The sequence below is a fragment of the Pteropus alecto genome, unplaced genomic scaffold (genome assembly GCF_000325575.1).
Source record: "Pteropus alecto unplaced genomic scaffold, ASM32557v1 scaffold49, whole genome shotgun sequence".
In the NCBI taxonomy this organism is placed as follows: domain Eukaryota; kingdom Metazoa; phylum Chordata; class Mammalia; order Chiroptera; family Pteropodidae; genus Pteropus; species Pteropus alecto.
This window is the reverse complement of record NW_006443131.1, coordinates 444,472-467,120: the sequence shown is the minus strand read 5'-3', so window position 1 is coordinate 467,120 and position 22,649 is coordinate 444,472. Positions and strand designations below refer to the sequence as shown.

The following is a 22,649-nucleotide window of genomic DNA, read 5'->3' as shown; positions in this document are numbered from 1 at the left end:
CGCCCTGGGGGCGGGCCGGGCTGCAGTTCCCCGTGGGCCGCGTGCACCGCCTGCTCCGCAAGGGCAACTACGCCGAGCGGGTGGGCGCCGGCGCGCCCGTGTACCTGGCGGCCGTGCTGGAGTACCTGACGGCCGAGATCCTGGAGCTGGCGGGCAACGCGGCGCGCGACAACAAGAAGACGCGCATCATCCCGCGCCACCTGCAGCTGGCCATCCGCAACGACGAGGAGCTCAACAAGCTGCTGGGCAAGGTCACGATCGCGCAGGGCGGCGTGCTGCCCAACATCCAGGCCGTGCTGCTGCCCAAGAAGACCGAGAGCCACCACAAGGCCAAGGGCAAGTGATCTGACAGGCATCTGAGTTTCCGTAAACGCTCTAAAACCCAAAGGCTCTTTTCAGAGCCCCCACCATCTCAAAAGAAGAGCTAGTATCACTTGGCTAAATGAAGAAAACACAAGGTAAGCTAATTTTTCCCCAAGCCGTAGCAATACAAAGACATTCTAGGTCTTTAGGAAAGGCTCATGGTGTTCCTATACATCTGGCTACCTCTAAGAAGTGAATTTGTCTGACGCTGGCGTGTGTAGTGACACCATTACAACATTTTAGTCGCGTGATCTGGCTCGGGGCGAGAATGGGTTAACTGCAGAGCTATACTGGGAGATCAATTCGAGATTGCCTTGCGGATTACTCGGATGATCTTAAAGGCAAACTTCCCGAGCGGGTTTTGTAACCTCCCTGCCCTGTACCCTGAGGGTGCTAGGCTCTCAGCTCGCGCTGACATGCAAAGACCTGTCTGAAGTCTGGACGGTTGAAAGGGGCCTCTGAAAGTTCGAGTCCCGGGTGATTGGCGGCAGGTTCGGACACAGACTGAACCTAGGCTTGGAGTGCTGTCCCCCACTTAACCGATTGTGAGACTGGAGCCAGTTTCGAGCCTCTGGTACTCAGTTCTGTCATGTGTAAATTGGAGGCAGGTCGATGGTGTCTTATACCTAACATTCAACAAATTATACCAACAGTACTATGTTGTAAGAGGCTCTAACACCTCCGTTCCGGATGCAGCCGGAAATGGTCGACTAGGGCCTTAGGCCTTCCCTAGACATTGCTGCCAGCGATCTGGCCTCCAAAAGTGGCGCTCTGGGACCGTGCAAAAATCCTAACGCCCTATTTGCCAGTGTTGAGTCTCACCGAGATAATCTAGTGGCTGACCCGTCCCGCGCTCCCTGCAAGCACCAGAGAAAGGCAGCGGGCGCTCTGGGAGTTTGGCGAAGGCAAAGTGGCGGAAACAGAAGGGAGCGCCCGGATGGCCACACGTAAGTTTCCCGAGGGTTTTTTGGGGGTTCAGTGGGCAGCCAGAGTGAATGGTCAGACCGGGGGAAGGTCGGGCCAGGTCCTGCGGGGAGGACCGGGTCCTTCCGCCCAGCATTTCTTGTGCGTTGGCGAATTTGGGGTCCTCAGGTGGGAACTGCGTCACGTGAGCCTTAGGATCCTTTTCATTAACCGCTCAGGTGGCCCTTGAAGCCCGCCCAGCGCTCGGGAGCGTGAGACGGCTCCAGGCTCAGCTCGCCCCGCCCCCGCCCCCGCGCGTCTCGCTCGCCCAGCGGCGAAGGACCCGGCGCAGTGTGCGGCTCCGCAGTTGGCACGCGCGGCGCTCAGGCGCCGTGGCGGACGCCCACCCAGCTCTCCCTGCGTGCCCGGGGCGTTTCCCCGCGCTGCCAGCAGCCTCGGAGGTGAGTACGGTCCCTGTCCCGATTTTAAAGCCGAGGAAAGGAGCGCGGAGCGCCGACAGCTTGCCTGAGCGCCAAGGCCCGGGGCGATTGCGCCTCTCCCCGCTGGCTGTTCTGGCACCATCGCTCCCTGAGAGGTTACCGCCGGGATAACGGAGCCAGTGAAACCCCGGCACGGAACGGGTTAACTTGTCCGCAGCCCAGGACGCTACCAAGCGCATCCGAAACGCTGTGAAAAACTTGAGGAGGAGAGATCCGAATTCTAATCAACGGAGGGAGGTGGACCTTGACACTGTCAGCACCATAGACCCAGGAAAAAAGCCAACACACTGAGCTTTCCTGTGTGACAGGCGAAACGAGAGGACAGGTGGGAAGATGGCTGGGTCAAAAGGTACAGGTCCTGATGAACTATTGTGAGTGAGGAGGGAAGTTAAGAGAAGACTTGTGTTTGAATTCTCCCGTCTGGCCCATTAGCAAAAGTTTCTATTTGGTTACTTAGTAGCAAATGAGATATTGTGCTAATTTTGTTAGTTACTTCTTCATTGCCGACCTTAAGGTCAAGGACCCCATCTTGTTAGATTGTTTGTAGTCAGCCAGGGCCTGCCATACAATAAACCTGTGAGAAAATTCCGTGTTGGGCAATAAACTCATTAGCCTCAGCTGGTTTCCACCCCTTGAGCTGGTCTCTATCCACGCCCCCAGGGTTCTGGGCTGGACCACGTAAACTGGGGCAAACTGAGGAGAATGACAAACCCGACTTCCCAATTCCTGAAGGCCCCCAGGTACCAGGGACAAAGCTGATCTCAAGGATATACCGAGATGCAGGCAGAATCATTATTCGGTTATTCCAAATAATGGGGAATTCCAAACAAAGCAGATCACCTGGACACGTCACCACAAAATCCCTTTTTAAATTAACAAGTGATTCGTGCGGCAACGTTCTTTACTCCGTTGTCTACTTACTTCCTATTTTTATATATTCTTTGAACTTTCACAAGGATGTTAAATTTTTAATCAGTTGTAAAAAAAATGTGTGTGTACTTTAAGGTTATAATTAGGTTAACTCGTAAGTTTGTCACCTGTTGATCCTAAACCAGAATTATAAATGTAAATACTCCTGTTAAGTATAACGCTCGTGTATGATTAGAAGGTATTCGGAATGTCACTGAGGATTCCCTGTGCTCACTGAAATTGAGACTGACTCATGTGTAGCCCCAGAATCCTCACCTCTCTATTTTATCCCCCGTCCCTTAACACTGCCACACTAAGACGAGCATCATTAGATCTACCAAAAGGCAGTCATCACCAGTATTTACACCGAGAAAACTGTACCATTGACAAATAAGACAGATCTATGGGAAAAACAAAACAAAACTGCAGTTTAATCATTGTAACTCCAGGAGAAATGGGGTTATGACATGTAGGCTTCAAAATAAGTTGACATTTCAGGCATCGAATTAGTGTAGTCGTATTGGAAAAAATGGCAGACTTTAACTGGACCAATCGCGTTAGTGTCCTGTTTCGGCTGTAGTTTGGGCAGAGGGCGAGAATCAACACTTCTTAGGTCTGAGGACTTTTGAACGTTCCTTACCGTTGAGGCTGTTCCCCGAAAAAGCAAGCGGGCGAAGCGTCAGACTCTGTTCTATGTCGCTTGTCTGACAGAGCTCAAACCTTTGCCACTTTCTTCGCTCTCGGACCCCAGGCAGTGGCAGGTGAGGGAAAAAACAAAACTGCTAACCTCCGGAGTCGAGTTACGCACATCACGGCGGCCGAGGGTTACCATTTCTCACCTCTAAAACCAGTAATACTTAGGACAGCTAAGGACGAGGAAGAATCGCCCCTGGGTCATGAATTTTGAGAAATTGTTCTGGTAGTATTGATTAAAATTTATTAACATGCACTTGGAGAGAGGGCGTCTACCATCTAGAAATAAAATCTCCACTGTCGAGGTTCTGTGAGCCTTTATAAACATCTGTGTGGAAAGTGTTAAAACGAGCATGTGCTAAGTTTATAACTTAAAGCATAGAAAATAAAACAGAAAGTGACCTCCCTCTCCCCACTCCTCACACCAAATCGCCATCGGTCATCCCGTTTAGGTTCTTTAAAATCAGTCTGAGATTTTATTGTCAGATTTCTTTGTTGTTTGCCTCTGTCCATTTTACGCTCTCTTCCTTGATGGAGGGACCTGCTCACTGTGACATCCCAGCATCTAGCAGAAGACCTGGCATGCTGTGGGTGCTCAGCTCCAGATGGGTGAACCCTGGAGTGAGTGTGGCCTAGGATGCCTCTCAGACCCCCGCACGTTGTCACCGAATGTCTGTGTAGAAGCGTCTGCCCGCTAACACCTGCTCCAACGTCACCTACTCGCCCTCTGCAGCTTCGGGGGTGCAGTGAGGTTTGGCAGCACACCCACCCCACCTGCCTTCCACACTCTACCCGTTCTGGTCTCTGCGTTAACCTCTCCCACCCTAATGCCACGCGGTCACCTCAGGAGGCCCTTGATGATGCAGGGCCTGCTCTCTGCGGGCTGACACCAGGCTTAAAAGAATCCTCTTTCGTAAGCTACTGTGGTGCCTAGGTGTTTGCGTTGCATCGTGGAGCAAAGGGTCACAGTGCTGATGCGTGTGACCAGACCCTCGCTGCTTCCTCCACTCACAGCGCCTGCCCTGCACGTGCGGGCACCTCGCTGGTTCACGTGCAGACGCTGGGCTGCTCAGGGAACACCGTGTGCGGGGTGCGTTCTCGCAGACTCTGGCTCGTCGCGTCCTGCCCGTATGAGAGCTCTTCAGTAAATACTCGGGTCAGGTACTCAGGATGAACGTGTTGACAACAGAATTTATTTCTGCACAGAAATGGAATCTCCGCTGAGCTGTAGGGGCTTGAGTTTGTCTCTGGGGTGCTGGGGCGCGTGCCGTTTTAGCCACCAGGCGGTCTTAAGTTCCAGATGGGGAATTCGGAGGGAGTTACATGACTGGTTGGTCAGAAGCTGCTTTGTCCAATATAGTAGCCACTAGCTACATGTGGCACTTGAGATCTAAGGAAAATAATGAAAAGTCTATGTCCTCAGTTGCACCAACCACATTTCAACTTGTTGAACAGCAAAGAAGCAGATCGTACCTGTCATTGCGGAGCAAGGTTCTTGTCCCTGTGGACTCACATGTCCAGGTGCACTTAACCAGCTTCCTCCAGGTGGCATCTGAGGGCATCCTTGCCGGATAAAATGCGGGATGCTGTTAAACCTGAATCTCAGATAGACGACGATTGTTTTATTATAAGTATGTCCTGAAATACTGCACGAGACGTGCTATACCCAAACAGAAAGTGTCGACTGTCTGAAATTCTATATACCTGAGCGTCATGTATTTTTACTAGCCGAACCTGAAGCACAGAATTGGAGCATCCTCCCCGGCAGGCTGAGCGCCCTCGCCACGGGGAGTTTGTATGTGAGGAACAGAGAAGCTGCCCATGAGCAAACAGGTCTGTGAGTCCCCGCTCCTGTTCGGGAAGGCTGAGAGAGGAGCCCCCAAACGCATGTGCTTTGGTTCCACTGCTCCCTTCAGGTTTCCAGAGCTCGACAGGGCGGAGAGAGCTGGGCCCACCGCGTCTGTCAGACGCGTCGGGGTTCAGAGACGCGTGGAGCCTGGTGCGAGAGTCCCAACGTCGCTGACTGACCCCGCGCCTGCAAATTTCTCCTCTTAACTACCTCGTGTGCACCTGTGTGTCTCGGGGATCTGGGGAGCGGAGAGCGAGACGTCTCATTGAGAGGAGGCTCTCTCTAGTTCAGGAGGTGTCGGGTTTCTGAACGAGTAATACATTCAGGGGGTTCAAACGAATCAAGCTAACAAGGTGCACTTCAGAGTCTACTCTGCCCGTCCCCTGGGTCATCCGTATTCTCGTGTATCCTGCTCGCTGTTAAACATGCAGATATGAGACAAGAATGTGTGGTTCACCCGCCCCCATAAACTCTTGACAGACAGCGGCGCCACCGGCCCTTCTTGGAACCACGTGTCTTGGAGGGATTCCCAGATGAATCCAGGAGCTTCCTTTACAGGCCGCATGGCGTACCGCGTGGATGCATCGTGCTTGTCCCCTACCGGCAGGCACATCAGACGATTCTGGAACGATAAACGCTGATTTACAGCGCATCGGGACTGTTCGCGTTCTGCTGCGAAGCCGGAAGCACAGCAGACATTCTAGTCACTGGCGGGTGGGACTCAGGTTCTTTCCCTTAAAACTGATGTGGCTTTAGCCGCGTTAGTGACGTTGAGCCTCGGTTTCCTCGTCTGCAAGATGCGCGTAGTAGGGAATGAACAAAAGGTCACGCGTGCGAGTTGTCCGGCGCTCCAAAGAACAGCACGAATAAAACTAGTTGATTTCCAATACCAGATCTTTGCCAGCTACACTTTGTAATTGGAGCGGACTCCCCGGATCCCAGCCTGGCACGAGGAGAGGGAAGATGCGGTGAGTGGAGGAAGGCAGTCTCCTCCATTACCTGTTCGCACAGGTAGAGAGCGCAGCCTCCCAGCCCACCCACACTCCGCCCCTTCTGCCCTCCCCCCGCACTCACGCTTCGGTTTTACGAATGTCTCTGCCGGTGCATGGCACCTGTGTGTCCGGGGCTGGGAGTCCGTTTGGTCCACGGCCACATGGTCAGCTCTCAGCACGGTGCCCAACATCGACTGGCCACACTAGTAACTCGGGAAAGATAGGAATCCATGAGGCGGGTTGTAAGAAGCAGACATCCAACTTAGTCTTGAGAAACGCCTACACAACGAGACGAAGTGGTGTGTGTGCTCACACGTGCACCACAGACAGCGCCGAGTCGCGGCAGGGTCCCTGGGGACGGGGAATCCAGCTAAACTACTTGGGTCTAGGTTCCAGCACTGGCTTTTGCCAAGGGTCCAACTGGGGGAAGTCTGTCTGTTTCTGTCTCTGTCTCTCTGTGTCCATCTGTCTGTCTGTTTCTGTCTCTGTCTGTGTCCATCTGTCTTTCTCTGTCTCCGTCTCAGTCTCTCTGTGTCTCTCTGTCTCTCTCAGCCTTCTCATCTCTCTGTCTCTGTCTCTGTGTCTGTCTCTCTCTGTCTCCTCTTCATCTCGGTCTGCCTGTCTCTCTGCCTCTGTCTCTGTCCGTCTCTCTCGTGCACGTGCGTGTTGGTCACACTCTTGTGCTGTTTTCCCACCCAGAAGGGTCCTGTCTCCATGTCCAATGACCCCCATGCTTCTGGGCTGATTTAAGTCCCACACTCTGATGATCTGCACCCATCACATAAATTTCTACGTGGTTTCTTATCGACTCTGTGTTCATATTGGCTTTCCAAATTTTTTGAGGAAGCCTAGAATACTCTTCAAGCAGATATGCACCTGCTTCAACCCTCACTGGCTTCATGCTTCTGCTCAAATGTCACCGACTCCATGAGGCGATGCCTTCTGGGAAAGGGGTCATGGTCTCACAGATGGTGATGCTGGGAGCATGGACCATCAGCCCAGCGTGGCTAGAAATGCCATGAGCAAAGGGACAGCGAGGACACCAGCAGGGCTGTTCAACCAGTGACCGCAGGGACTCCCTCTGGGTTGCCTGGTAATGAACTGGGAACTATGCTGCTTCTGTCCTCGTGGGAGGATCAGCCAATATCCCCAGGTGCTGGGAGGTTGGTCTTCAGAGCCGACACAGCGACTGCTCCTTATTCTATTCTGCTTTCGTGCCTCCTCCGTGACAGGGACTGGCATGGGGAGTGGGTGCCGCTGGGGCACAGCCCCTCCGGCGGGAGCCTGACCCCTTCCCGGGCACAGGCTCTGAGGAATGCAGAACAGGCAGGGCATGTCCACTGACTTCCGGCCAGGAGTTCCAGCGGGAACAAGTGACGACACTGTGCCTGCGGACGAGACAGGGAGGAACCGCAGCAGGAAGACCCGTCAGCAGTTAAATGACCTCTAGTGTGGTCCCTGCAAAGGAGCAGACACAGTTGTCAGCGGGGGGCCGGGGTCTGACTACTTCATCATCATTCCACTCACCTTGTGTGTCATCTTTTCTCAGTTCATGAAAGTCACACACTGCTAACAGTCCCCTCGATTGCCCCCAATTTTTGCCCATCCCTTCCCCACCATCTCTCTTTCCCATGCATGTATCATCGCCTATTTCTTAAGGAACCCTAAAACAGTCTCCTCGTTTCACACTAGGCGGTCGGCGTCGAATCTGTGGCTTCCCTGCTCCCGCTGTGCCCGGCAGATGCTTCCGAGGACTCGGTCGGCTGGGGTCACAGGGACACCCTCGAGACACACATGTGACTCAGAAGCTGGGCCTCAGACTCAAACCCATAGGTACCTTTGGGGAGACACTTTGAGACCATGCAAACCCTGCTTCTCCTCAAACGCTGACCCAATGGTTTGGGCATTCACTGTGGATTTCATCTGCAATGAAGGGGACGTGTGTCTCGTCCTCCTGTGTTGATGTGTTTATAGTTAAAATGCAACGAGAAGTGGCACCAGCTTTGGTCGCTAGCAGCCCCCGGAGCCTGGCTGGCATGTGTTCTCAATAAGTTTCCATCTTTTTACAAAACATCCCCTTATTTTCTTGCACCGCAAGATGTTCCAGGACTTTTTGAATTTTTCCTGATCCAGCCTTGGAATCAGCCATTTCTCCAAGAAGCCTAGGTTTTTGTTTGTTTGTTTGTTTTTACCCCCTGGAGGATGATGCTCAAAATCCAAAGATTGTGTGCCACGTGTGTCAAGCGCTGCTAGGGAGCCACTGCTCGCATTCCCTCTCAGCTGCCAGAGTGAGGAGATATTTATGTATATCCGCCCCCCCCCGCCACACACACACACATCTACGGCTCTATCTGTATAACCGCACATATAAATAGACGTTTATATTAACACTTCTGATTCTAATTCAGCAGGTTCATTTTAGCCAGATACTTATTTTTCCACCAGCGAGAACACTGGATATCGTTTCTGACAACATAGTCACTGCTTTGCTGAATTCCAGTAGACACATAAGTAGTTTCAGAATCACTAACCCATATCCACGGGAACCACTCGTTAGATCACGACCTTCATATATAGTTACTTTTTTTGTCTTTAGCCTTGCCGTACCCGATTGAGGTGTCATTCTCCACAGTTATCTGAATTCACATTTACCTTCCTCAATCCCTTGTGTTAATTCGTTATCATTTTAATACGGTTTGGTTCATTTGCTAGTCCCTGTGTTCTATGTTGGGTCCTCTCATCCCTGTGGCTGTTAATAGTTCGCTTCGCTGGTACAGGAAACAGTAGTAGAGTCGTAGGAGTGAGCGTTAGATAAAATGTCACTCAAGACTGGCACGCGCTCCTCGCTGCTGCTTTGTCCCATCCCGTCCTCCTTCCCACTCCTGTCTGACCCTCCCTCCCCGCAGACAACCAACCTTGTTCGCTTGGGGTTTGTTCTCCCTGTATGTCTTTTTGCACAAATGAGCAGAAAAGTGTTTTTCTTCCTTCCTCTTCTTCCCCTCACAGACGGCGTCGTGCTCCGGGGCCTCTCGCACTTGACTTTTCCCGTTAACCGCACGTCCTGGAAGTCACCCCTTCTCAGCTCCTAGAGATCTGTCTCACTCGTCTGCGGCCGCAGGTCCCTGCGCTGTGCTCTCGTTTACCGCCACTGTCTCGTGTGCGGACGACGAAGTTCTTTCCGAAGCCGCCGTGAGCCATGAGTGAATTACCTCGCGCATGCGACCCACGGTTTCCATTGTCGAATCAGATAAAAAGAATAACAATTTCTACGACAACATCGAGCCCCTTTTAAGAAAAGTTCTACGGACATGCTCTACGCTGAAAGCTAAGATAAAACGCCTATTTAAAAAGTCCCGAAAGGGCCAGTGTGTCCCAACAGAGATTCGCAGCTGGTCCTCACAGGGCCGCCGCATCACCGCTCCCTTGAGGAAGCCGGGACGGGGCTCATTTGTTTAGCCGTCGTGGTGACATACGAAAGCATCCAAGTCCAGAATCAAGTGCGCAGAAGCCAGCACGCGGAGTGAGGGCGGCCAAGCGCACGCCTCCCTCGCCTTCCACTTCCCCGCAGGTCACTGCTCCCCACTGTCCCGCGGGCACGTACGTGGACTGCTCCATCGCTCAGGGCTCCTTTGAGACTCTTCAAAAAGTCAACAACAGTAAATTACCTTTTTAGCTCATCGGAGATTAATTAATACCCTTGAGGCCTCCTGGCTGCAACCGCGCAGGACGACTCCGCCCACCAGCCTCGGAGCCTGCGCAGTGGCAAGTGCGTGTTTCTCGCGCTCCCGGCTCTCAGTGAGCTGTGCACGTCCCAGAAGCTGCATGCACTGGGCCCTGGTGTTTTGTATTCTATTCTAGCTCATTTAAAAATAAGCATTGCGGCCTTGCGCCACAACATCGATTTCCCGCCCTTTCATGATGGTTCAGACCTGCTGTCTGGAAACCACCGTTTGTGAGAGCCCGTGCTTCGAGGTGGACAGATGTTAGCTGGAATTCTGGAGGCGCGTCTTCGCAGCAGCCTTCCCGGGAGAGTTCCTTAACCTGTGCGAGCCCACGTCATCCCGCGTAACGTGGGGACACTATCCAAAGCAGGGGATTGCTGCATCGACTCGCCAAGAATGCAGGCAGCACACAGAACCGCGGCCCATAAGTGAAAGGGTAATTGCTGTTAAGAATGATAAAACGGGGTAAGAAGTGGAGATGCCGGTACCGAGAACCCCAGAGGCCAAAGCAACCGAGATTCGGTCCACCCTCGGTGGCCGTTGCCCGCCTTTCTCCTCCTCCACCCACTCTGGTGCCCAGGCGTGTGTGACCCCAAGCTCGGCAGGATCGTGTCGCCGCTGCTCCATGCCCCCACCTGCGGTGTCATCCAGCATGGGCCTCCTTGGAAAGGGCTCATAGGCAAGCCCTGAAATCCACAGAACTCTCACGCAACAGGAAGCACTTTTGACCTGTTGTCACCTCCACTGAGAGGGGCAGGGTTCCCAGACTTGGCATCAGAGGAACATGGGGACCTTGAAAAATACTGAGATTCTGAGACCCATAGGTGTTATTGGTTCAAAATCATCTGGACCAACACTTTGGAATCTACATGAAATTGTTAAAGTAAAAAACCACAGGCCCAAAATGGTGTCGCTCATGCCGAAAGCCCATGATACTGAACCTAGATTTAACCCCTGATGTAATTGCAGCTTATCCCAGAAACACAATCTTAGTCAACCAGTATGAAACTTTCTGATCAAGCGCCAGCGTGGTGATCTGTCACGTGGGCCCCCTCCACCCACCCCCACGGGAAGGAGGAATGGACGATCTGCATGAAAATAAATAAATAAATAAAAAGCCTTCCTTTTCTCTTCCTCCAAAGAAAAAAAGTCCCTGGCCCACAGCACTCCCTTTTCGTCCACGCCCTTGCCCCACACATCTTGCTATGAAATCTCCCCGTTTTGTACAACCCCTTGGAGTGCCCTTCTAGGTTTCAGAGGGGATGCTGCCTGGCTCTTGAACCACTTCGTAAAGCCAGTTAGATCTATGAATTTACTTAGTTGAATTTTTTCCCAATAAAACAACCACATACCCACTCACAAATATCCACACACCCTGGGTAGTGCCGAGAGAGCCAGCTGAGCAGACAGAGCAGGAAAGTGGAGCCTTCAGGTGTTACTGCTATTTCATCCTAGAATGTCAAATACATGCTTGATTTAATAATAGCAGACTCTCAACGTCTTCTTCAAGTCTGTCAAATAGTTGTTTTTTTTTTTTTTTCCCCAAAGAAAAACACACTGTATCAAAGGAGACGAACCTAGGGGAGTTAAAACGTCCTGGAATTGGGGAAGTTTAAGTGCCTCCATGTCCTTAGTAGTAAAGAATACACAGAATAAAGTGAAACATTGGAGAGAAAACGTCAATTTGTTATGCAAATTGTAGCCATTTACTGCAGTGCTATCGTTTGTCATTGAAAATGAGATAACCCATGCTTCTGGGATCAAATGCCCAGAAATCTGTTTGCCTAGTTTGATGGTTAGCCCCTCCCTTTCTATTTTAATATATACCGCAGGGCATACTTAATTCTCACTGGCATGCATTAATTACATTGAAAATATTTACACATTAAAACTTTTAAAAATCGATCATTTATATGACCTTTGTGCCAGATTCAGCATTAATTTTTTTTCCTGTTTTAGGCGAGGCAACCCTTGGTTAACCTCGCAGATTGCAAGGAACTTGTCAGCTTACAATCCCTTATTTTTTCATTTTTTACACCTACAGCACCTGGTCTTCTAAGGTGGTCTCCCATCCAAGTACTAACCAGGCCCGACCCTGCTTAGCTTCCGAGAGGAGACGGGATCGGGCGTGTTCAGGGTGGCGTGGCCGTAGCCTCAGCATTAATTTAACCGAGACTATTTTGAAACATCTCATTAATGTTGCATCAAAGATTTGTATTCTTGTTTCTATTTCAGTAGTAGATCTGCGGTGCGTGAAGATGTGGAGCAACGGAACTAAAAATTAATGCGCTGTCCAAGACGGCGTCACAGTCGGCCACGCCCACAGACCACATCGTGTGGCCTGTAGCACTGGCCCAAATTGTACTTTGTCTCTCAAGTACACAGGCTGCAGTTTGCAAAGACAATTCCATCCAGACCGTTTTCCGGGAATAATTCCTTCAGCTGGGTTTTCATTGCCTACAAGTACTCTCTGTGGATCGGGAATTACCTCCCCAGGCCTGCTCCTTCAGAGGGGTGCATAGGGTGTCTTCGGAGGGCAATGACTTAACTTCCATGGCCCCTCAGAGCTCTGCTTCTAAAATGGACATGTGAACGTGTCATTCAATCCTTCCTGTGCTTGTTTCCTTCATTACACACAGGGCCGTCATCTTCACCGTCGGAGTACATTAGGGGTGCGGACTAGTCATATCCCAGCTATTAAGTAACAAGAGGGTCTGGGGTTCCCTAATAACGGGAATGGGTATATTATAATCTACACTTCTCATTGATTACCCCTTATGATCAATGCTGGGATTTCGATTCAAACTCGTATATTACAATCTGACCCGGAAGCATGGGCCAAAAGAATCCCGCAAGCCCACAGACGGTCTTCAAAGATCACCTCCACGTCCAGTGACTTCACGGACGTCATCTGGGGGTTCTTTGAGAATGAACCCTTTTCCGTTTCCGTGTACACTGTGTTCTAGACTCTCCTTCCTTCCTAAATATCCTGAATTCAAGGACTCTAAACTCATGGAGCAGTTGTCCAGAGGAAGGGCAGCGACAGCCCCACCCCCAACCCTCAGGAGCAGAAAGGAAAAAATTAACCTACGGAATTATTTAAAATCCCAGGTGCAGCAGACAGAAACAAAACCATGGCTGTATAGACTGATGTCCCAGGGCTGCAAAATTTAACCCCAAATGGGCGATAATTTGTTTGGCATTAAAGTAAACCAGTTTGATGAACTCAAATGCCCTCAGCTCAATAGGCAGGCCTCTCCGAGGAGCCTGTGTTACTTCCCTCACTTAAGCGCAGATTTGTAATAAAAATCTTAATGCCAGTGGTTTGGTTCTTGGACATAGAGGAAGCTGACCACTTGGAGAATCACATTTGAGAGGTCAGAAAACTCCACAGTGAAAGATCGGTTTATAATTTACGAAGAAAATAGAAAGTTTTGTTTCTCTGAGTTGAAATCTGACGAGCACGGTGGGAAATATTGCCGGTTTTTGGCCTAAGGTTTCGCGCTTTCTGCATAATTTGAGACTTGCGTGAAGCCTGAGGCTTGGGGGATCAATTTCTGAGAAAAACCGGGCAATTCAGTGTAGGGGATTTTGATATTTTGGTCATTTTTTGAGGTGTAACAAACACAACTCGGGATCCGACAGGACACTCCGCGGCTGCCAGCGAGGCGGGCTGGACAGCGCACCAATCACGGCGCAGCTCCGCCCTATATAAGCGCGCGGGCGCAGCGGCGCGGCCCGAGTCCCGGCCAGTGCCTCCGCTTCCGGCTCGAGTCCCCTCTGCACACCCGCCCGCAGCATGTCCGAGACCGCGCCCGCAGCGCCCGCCGCCCCGGCCGCCGCCGAGAAGGCGCCCGTGAAGAAGAAGGCCCGCAAAGCCACCGGGGCCGCCAAACGCAAGGCGTCCGGGCCGCCGGTGTCCGAGCTCATCACCAAGGCCGTGGCCGCCTCCAAGGAGCGCAGCGGCGTGTCGCTGGCCGCGCTCAAGAAGGCGCTGGCGGCCGCCGGCTACGACGTGGAGAAGAACAACAGCCGCATCAAGCTGGGCCTCAAGAGCCTGGTGAGCAAGGGCACCCTGGTGCAGACCAAGGGCACCGGCGCCTCGGGCTCGTTCAAGCTCAACAAGAAGGCAGCCTCCGGCGAGGCCAAGCCTAAGGCCAAGAAAGCGGGCGCGGCCAAGCCCAAGAAGGCTGCCGGCGCGGCCAAGAAGCCCAAGAAGGCGGCGGGCTCGGCCACCCCCAAGAAGAGCGCCAAGAAGACCCCGAAGAAAGCGAAGAAGCCTGCGGCGGCTGTCGGGGCCAAAAAGGCAAAGAGCCCGAAGAAGGCGAAGGCAGCCAAGGCCAAGAAGGCGCCCAAGAGCCCAGCCAAGGCTAAGGCGGTGAAACCCAAGGCTGCTAAGCCAAAAGCCGCCAAACCTAAGGCTGCCAAGCCGAAGAAGGCGGCGGCCAAGAAGAAGTAGGAAGTTCCTTTGGCCCACTGTTAGAAGATCACAACCCAAAGGCTCTTTTCAGAGCCACCCACCGGTCTCTAGAGGAGAGCTGTTGCACTTTGCGGGGGGCGTGGCTGGAGGGAGACGGCGGGGCGGGGCGGCTTATACGCAAGCGCAGTCCCTTTGGGGTGTTAAGGACAGAAAAGCGGCTGGGGCCAATGGTACTGGGAAATTGGTTTGGACCCGAGGGCCTGACCTGGTCAATTTGCAGCGCGCCGAAATGGGTGGCGCGCGTCTGCACTACTTTTTAATTTGTACACTGCTCCAAATTAAAGTCCCACACCCCGACACATGGCCCGACAAGGCAGAACGCTAAGTGACTGTAGGTGTTTGGAAACCAGTTTCCTAAAATGAGCCTACATTTCCTTTCCTGTGTTAGGACATAACGAAAAGCAGAGCTGTCATTGCGGGCTTGGGGGCTGATGAGCTGGGTCGCCCAGCCCAGCACGTTGGCTGAGCTGGTGGTTTCAGTTACTTAGCTGAGCTGCTGCCGGCGCGAGGTAATGCACTTATCAGCCACCACCCTCTTAGTTCCAGTATCCAGAACATCAGTCCGGCCTTTGGGTGTCCAGTGGTGCGGGGCCCAGACCCAATGCGTGGAGCGACCCACGCGAACAGGGATCGCCTCCACCGACGAAGGTACAGACAAGACCATTGTCAGAAAATACATGGCATACTCAGAAAGCACAGGGGCGTGAACGGGCCCTTTTATAGTAAGTCTGGGTAGCGTAGTCTAGACCTTCTGATTGGATCAAGTGAAGTAATGAAATAGCCAATGAAAAGGCAGGCCCGCCAGTTCATTTACATGGTTATTTGTGACGACACACTAAGATTAACCCAATCACGAGTGAAATCGTACTAGCCTCATTTGAATACCGCATCTATAAGTAAATGTGCCTTGGCCGCGGCGATTATTTTGTCAGGCGTTAGGGATCGTGTTGTGACGTTTCGAGCTATAATGCCCGAGCCCACAAAATCGGCCCCGGCCCCGAAGAAGGGCTCCAAGAAGGCGGTGACCAAGGCGCAGAAGAAGGACGGCAAGAAGCGCAAGCGCAGCCGCAAGGAGAGCTACTCGGTGTACGTGTACAAGGTGCTGAAGCAGGTGCACCCCGACACCGGCATCTCGTCCAAGGCCATGGGCATCATGAACTCGTTCGTGAACGACATCTTCGAGCGCATCGCGGGCGAGGCGTCGCGCCTGGCGCATTACAACAAGCGCTCGACCATCACGTCGCGGGAGATCCAGACGGCCGTGCGCCTGCTGCTGCCCGGGGAGCTGGCCAAGCACGCCGTGTCCGAGGGCACCAAGGCCGTCACCAAGTACACCAGCTCCAAGTAGACGTGCACGTAAGCGGTTTTGCCCCTAACCTCAAAGGCTCTTTTCAGAGCCACGCATGCTTTCAACAAACGAGTTGTAATCATTCCGCTCTCGGATTTCTCAGTCTGAATTTAAAGCTACATTGCCATTTTTTTTACATGTTCTATGACAGCTGCGTGGCAAATACTTTAGGGTTCCCAGGCTGTAACAATAGCTACCGTAAATAGCTCACGGTGAACAAGTATAGCTTTATAGAGTGCTTAATCACTCAGTATTATGTAACTATTAACTAATTTGACGTGAGGATGTCATTTCTAGGGTGCGGTTCGTTTCCCTGTGCGGGTCTCTAAATTCATCCCGTGCTTGCGGTTGACTTCACCTAGAGCACAGTAGGACATGCTTTGTTCTACTCAGAACTTTCATTTTATTTTTTCTGTTTTTTAACTCCATAAATAAGTATTACTGGAAAAAGGCTGTAGACAATATGTTTTCATGGAAATGCTACAGAGGTTTTTCTGATTTGTTTGCCTTGCGATTGGGCCAATTTCTGCGTGAGGCTCCGAGAAGACAGTGGGGTGAGGCTGTGTCCCAAGGGCAGGGCACGGAGGGAGAGGAATTGAAGCCCATCCATGAGATCCCTTCGAATCCTGTCAGTTCGTATAACTTCTCTCCCAGAAAGTCCTATTGAATTCGGAGTCTTCTTTTGGCAACATTCAGTTTTAAAGTCCCCTGGGTCACAGGAGAGAAGCCCAGCAAGATTAAGGTGTCTGTGGATAAGCAATAGTGACCTTAGAACTGAGACCCCCTGGTCAGTCCCTTTCCGCCTTTCCCAATGTCCACGAGTGTCCAGGACGGAGAGGAGGTAGAAAGGGGAAGAAAGCCTTGTGGCAGGATGTGGCTTCTGCTGCATGAAGTGGTCTGGCATAAAGGACTTTTGCTGCTGGGGACTGGGTTGTTGTAGAGAAAAGAAATCTCAGAGAAGAGGCAAGGGGAGTAGGGACAGTGGCCAGAAAAGAATCTGTGGTTCACAGTTCACCAAGAAAATTGGAAGGTAAATGAAGCTGGGATGGGAGGTCAGTGCTCATTGAAATGGAGAATTTAAGTGGAGGGTGCTGTGAGGAATGGATGTAGAAATTCTGGTGTCCTCACAGCCTCCCACACTAACGCAGATTCATGGATTATGGGGATAGGTTTTCCATATGTTGTGGGGGTTCAGAATGAGCCACCCCAAGATGTGTCTCAGTGGTATGTGATTATTTTGACCTAAAGGTAATTTTAGCCTTGGGCTCAAGAGAAGGTTCTGCCCCTCCCTTAACTACTTAGTGCTGGAGTTTGGGGTCTTGTCCATAATAAGAGATTATCGCAGACAACTGGCTTTCACCTGAACCTGAGCTTGATTTTTTTTAAGAGATTAAGCGAAGCCTATTCCTGTGGGGAGCCTGATAAGCAATATTTCACATTGAAGCTGAGACGGCAGAGCAAAAGCTACATTCTCAAAATAGAAGGATGAAATAAACACACACACACATACACACACACACGCACACACACGCGCGTGCACACACACACACACACACAGTCAAGGGAGAGTGCGGAATCCTGGTGCTGATCAGAGCGGATCCCACCACCAAGAACTCAGACCCCAAGCAGCCTTCACACTGTCTCTTTTCTGGCATTACTACCACAGGGATTCTAGACTCCCAGGCTGAGGATTTAATTTAGAGCTATCCCAAGCTAGTTCTGTGCCCTTGAGCACCTAGAGAAGGCTAATACAAATCCTCTCTGAAGGAATAAGCTTCCTCTTAGGCCTCACCAAATCTCCACCAATAAAATACCAAAGACAGAGAATGAGCTGCTTCACAACCCAAATTAACCCAACACCAAGAATATGAGCCACAGACAGTGGAAACAAAAGGTGTACAAAAGGGAATTAACAAATTTCAAGTAAATAACTTTAATATCTTAAAAAGAAAATAAAGACTTTGATTTATGTTGAGGGACTAAGAATACAAAGAATGACCACATAGATTCGAAAAAAGAACCAGATGAAAACTCTAGAAATAGATGTGTGTATATACACAATTAATTATAATACTTAAAATGAAAAGCTTACTCGGTATGTTTAATACCCAATTGGACCTAGCCAAAGAATTTAATGAACTATATAACCAGATCTTAAAGAATTATCCAAAATACAGAGAAATGTAAGAGAGATCTTGAATTAGTAAAAATTGTCTGACATACATCCAGTCAGAATTCCGGAAGTGCAAGCCAGAGAGAACCATGCCGATGAGCAATTTAAAAGATCCATGGCCGAGAACGTTTTAGAATGGATGGATTACTCGTATAATGAGAAATAAACTAAATGGAGTGAAAAATGTTACAACAAAAAGAGGATCACAATGTGACCCCAGAAATTTTTACAACAAATGTAATGCTGATTTTCACAGAGCTGTGCTTTTTAATCCGTATTGACAGATGGCATCAGAGGGAAGCACTGTGCGAAGTCTTGTGGGAGAAGGATAATTGAGTAATTGATTATTTACATGCATTTTGTATCCAGCTAATGACTGAATTCTGTTCATTCTAATCAGTATTCAGCAGACTGTCTTGATTTTCAATGCATATAATACTGTCATTAGCAAATTTAAATGTTTGATGTTCTTTCCAATAACTATTTCTGTCAAATGCTGTTATCACATTGTGTTAGCTCAAATCACAGGCTATGCCACATCAGACATGCGAGCACTCGTACTTTTTCCTCCTTTTCATCCATGTGGCTTCGGTAGCCGATTTATAATACTTTCTGAAAGGCCCTGTAAAAATTTTACTTTCTCCACGAATTCTGTTTGCCTCAGATAAATCCTAGTAGAGCATATTTCTTTTATTTTTATAATAGAATAATTACTTTCTTCTCTCTGTCTCTCTGTCTCTCTGTCTGTCTCTCTGTCTCTCTGTCTGTCTCTCTCTCTCTCTGTCTCTCTCTCTCTCTCTCTCTCTGTCTCTCTCTCTCTGTTTGTCTGTCTGTCTCTCTCTCTCTCTGTGTGTGTGTGTGTGTGTGTGTGTGTGTGTGTGTGTGATCTTTATTGTGTTGATGTAGTTTCCTTCTAATCCTATTTTAAGAGTTTTTTTAAAGAATGATTTCTCAACTTTTGGCATCTGATGAAATCCTGTGCTTTTTCTCCTTTAGCCTATTGCAGTGACGCATAGGTAGATTTCCTGCTGTTGATCCCTGCTTGCATTCCTAGGCCAAACATTATTTGGTTGTGTCGTATTATGATCTTAAATAATGACTGCGTAAATTTCAATATTTTTTCCATCTCTATTCATATGTAAAACCAATCTGATTTCATCTCTTGGGCTCACCTTTATCAGATTTTACATTAAGTTTATAGCAGCTTGAAACATTAATTGTGGGCTCTCCTCTATTAATTACCTATTTATGTATAACAAATTATCCGAAAGTGGACAGCCTAAATCTGTGAACATCTATTGTTTCATTCAGTTTCTGTGGGTCAGGAATCCAGAAATGACGTAGCTTGGGTGGCTGTGGCTCAGGGTGTCTCAAGAGGATGAAGTCAAGATGTAAGCACAGACCGCAGTCACCTCTAAGGCTGCACTGTAGCTGGAGCTGTCCCTTCCGAGGCAGCTCGCCCGCATGCCAGACAAGTCCCTCTTGGCTGTTCACAGGGAGACCTCAGTTCCTTGCCACATAGATCTGTCTGGAAGGCTGACTCTCTTCAAAAGACATGGTGGCTGTTGTCACCCAGGAAGAGAAATCATAGAGAGAAAGAGAGTGGCCACAGTGCCTTTTGTGACCTAGTTTTGAATGTCACACACTCACTTCTGCCACTTTCTATTCATTAGAAGCCAGTTATTTAACTCTGTCATAAATTTAGAGGGGAAAGAAGGCTCCACCTTTCGAGATAAGATTAGTAAAACATTTGTGGACATACTTTAAAACCAGCGCATCATCATTTTTGTGCTTTAAATACTTGAATGTAAAACGTATTTGTGCTTTAGACATTGGATAGAAATCAACTGAGAATCACCTGCAGCTCTACTTTTTTGTGGTAGATCTTTAAGAATCCCAGCGATTTAGACTGCAGTTGACCACTGTCCACAGAGACAAAGCCGATGAAATGCACACATGATGTCCCCATGGGCTTTTCCCTGGGACAAAATAGTAGCCTCTGCAGTGCAGTCAGAGCAGCACATAGCAGACACCTTGAAAGGGGACTGAGCGAACTGAATTAATTGATCTGACAACTCCTGAATGGCACTGTGGTGAGCCAGTCAGTCTCTGGGGCATAATCTTCGGAATGTCCCACAAACTAACAGACTTGGCCTTTTTGAAGAAAATGAATTAAAATAGAAAATAAATACAGTAAAGAATTAAAATAAATACAATAAAAATTAAAATTCAAAGAAAATATTGTGGCGTAAGAAAATATACGAAAATAATATGAGAAAAAAACTAAAGTAATAAAATTTAAAACTGAACGAGAAGTTAAAGCTAATTTAATAATTTGCTTAAAATATAGGACTTAATATTGAGTAATACTAAAAGAGCTACAATGTTTAAAGTGTAAGGTAACAAGTTAACAGTTCGCAGAGGAAGATAAAGGAAGAAACTGAATAGAATTTAGTTCTGAAGTTTTATAAGTAGATTCTTGACCTGTGTCAAAACCTTCTAGTAAACGATCAAGGAAGCTCACAGCAATTGCCTCCATTTCCCTTTATCTTTCACTCAAAATCAAAACAGTGCTTCACACTCTGGAAATCTGCAGGCAGATAGACTTGGGCTCATGTCAGATCTGCCAAACTCATTAAATGAAGGCAAAAATATCAATCCTAATTTTTGCATAATAAACAAAGTATGATATTAGTATCATCGTGACGTAGTACGAAGTTAAGGGACAGCCCCTAAGACTGCCCTCACATGTAGCACCAACTGCAAAGTTCAGGGGTTTCCAAAATCACCCTCAAATTTGATAATTCACTAGGAGGACTCACAGAACTCACTGCAAGCTACTATACGCGAAGTTAGGGTTTACTGGAATAAAACCAGCCAAGGGAAGAGGCACAGGAGCAGAACCTAGGAGGGTTTCAAACTTGGAATTTCTGGTGGGTGGAGTCACGGAGAGTGTTAACGCCTCCTGCACCCACTGATGTGTGATGACACAAAACATACCGCCCACTAGGGAAGGTCACCCAAGCCTTGGCGCCCCAACTTTTGTTGGGGCTTCATCACATAAACACGACTGACCACCCACATGGCTAATCTTTAGGCTCCAGTCCCCTTGGAGGTAGAGCAGATACCATATAGTCCAAAGCCCCCATGTCACGCAGCATGGCATAATTTAGCAAAGTAAACACATGTCTACTACGGCAGCAAGAGAGGCCAGAACTGAGTTGCCACCATGGCTTAATAGAATGAGTGACTCGGCATTTCTGCGATTCGCTTCATGTATACAACAAGAATGATAATAGTACACTACTACTTAGAGTTATCTTAAGGATTAAGTGAGATAATCATGTAAAGCTCTTAAAAAGTTATGGACATTTAGTAAGCATTTAACAATTGCTAGCAATCATTATGTTTTTCTTAGTCACTGAATTAAACCGTAAATCAGAGTGGCAAATTCTCTTGAAGTCAAAAACTAAAGAGAGAGAATATGAGCTTTTGAACTGTTTAAACCCCACCCCAAGAAGGGTAGTTGTGGGATTTGGAACAAAGATCATATCAGGAATACCTCTTGACTAAGCATGAATTGAGTCAGTACCTGTTCATGCTGATAATGACCATTATACTGGAGTAGCGCTTCCTCGGCATGTTATACAAGCAAATGTGAAAAGAGCCCTCTTCACTGTACAGCAAACGTTACTGTGGCTGGAAAAATAGCACCTAACAGATAAATCTTTTTATTTCTTCAATTAGGGGAGAAATATGAATGCAGAGAAGAAATGAATGCAAACAGTAACTGCAAATGTGAATCAGCCCATACAAGTTATGAAATATGAAAAGTCTGATCTGCTTGAGAATGATTGATTAGTGTGTTTATCCTGCCCAAATCCAACCCATCCTGGCTTGCTGCACACTCGCTGCATCAAAAAGGAGATCATTATCTGAGTGGAAGAGCCCAAAAAATGTGTTTTAGCTTTCTCGTTCCATTTTTTTGGTGTGTGTGTGAATTATAAAATTAGATTTTACTTCTGTTACAGGCATACTTACTGAGAATTCATTATTTCCCATGGACTATCTTTGCTTAGGGAAGTCTGAATCGAGAAGATGGCAAACCGTCTATAATGAGATGTTATGATTAATAAAATTTCTGAAGAATTGGAATTTTGCATTCATTGTTGATTCAAATTTTTCTAAGATCTCCCTTTTCTAGACATGCAATTAATTTTCCACTTCATCTAATAGCATCAAGGTTGGCAACAATCCTGAAGGGAAACGAATTCATTTAGTTAAGCTGACGTTGCAAGAGGTCATCTCAGCACCTGAATTCAGAAAAATACCAGATTGTGAAGCAGTCTCAAACTTGAGTGTGCACCGAAATTGGGAATTGCTGGTCCACACCCCAGTTTCTGATTTACTAGGTCAAAGTAGGATCCAATAATTAGTATTTCTTGTTATCCAGATGATGCCTATGAGACTGGTCCGGGGCTCCGACTTGGAGAACTGTGCTTTAAATTAGGTCATGGGATTTCTTTGAAATGCTAATACCACGTAGGTAAATAAACCTGAAAATCGAGGTTTAAACGTGAGTGAGAAGTCCTGACAACTGGCAGAGGACATTTCCCTCCCAGCTCGGGCACGCAGGGGTGGGAATAAAACTCCTCCGCCCGTCGCATTCGCAGACTCCCGCGTGGCCACGCCCCTCCGCGGCGGGTTCCGGCTGGCG

At 48.9% G+C, this 22,649-nt stretch overlaps 4 protein-coding genes and 1 pseudogene across 5 annotated transcripts in view; 3 read left to right on the top strand and 2 right to left on the bottom strand.

Moving 5' to 3' along the window:
- Positions 1–22,649, bottom strand: part of LOC102896132 (histone H2B type 1) — a 53,375-nt gene that overhangs the window by 775 nt on the left and 29,951 nt on the right. The window lies entirely within an intron of this gene.
- Positions 9–412, top strand: LOC102897868 (histone H2A type 1-like; the record flags this gene model as incomplete). The annotated part of the gene is made up of 1 exon (XM_025040913.1): positions 9–412. A coding segment is annotated over one exon (336 nt), but the record flags the coding sequence as incomplete, so codon positions are not given.
- Positions 11,967–12,085, bottom strand: LOC112472170 (annotated as a pseudogene).
- Positions 13,658–14,430, top strand: LOC102897622 (histone H1.4). The gene has a single exon (XM_006923477.3). It carries the CDS (start codon positions 13,731–13,733, stop codon positions 14,388–14,390), a length of 660 nt encoding a protein of 219 aa, XP_006923539.1. The 5' UTR covers positions 13,658–13,730; the 3' UTR covers positions 14,391–14,430.
- Positions 15,329–22,649, top strand: part of LOC102897384 (histone H2B type 1-M) — a 19,305-nt gene continuing 11,984 nt past the window's right edge. Inside the window, exons 1-2 of one of the 2 annotated variants that reach the window (XM_006923476.3) lie at positions 15,330–15,767; positions 21,680–22,087. In XM_006923476.3, the coding sequence (XP_006923538.1) occupies positions 15,379–15,759 (381 nt within the window). In that variant the 5' untranslated portion in view covers positions 15,330–15,378 and the 3' untranslated portion in view covers positions 15,760–15,767; positions 21,680–22,087. Of the gene's footprint in view, positions 15,768–21,679; positions 22,088–22,649 lie in introns of those variants that run through there. The other variant, XM_025040874.1, reaches the window with a different exon arrangement.

Coding starts and splice junctions, on each gene's coding strand:
- LOC102897622 (XM_006923477.3), top strand. CDS start 13,731: ATGTCCGAGACCGCGCCCGCAGCGCCCGCCGCCCCGGCCGCCGCCGAG.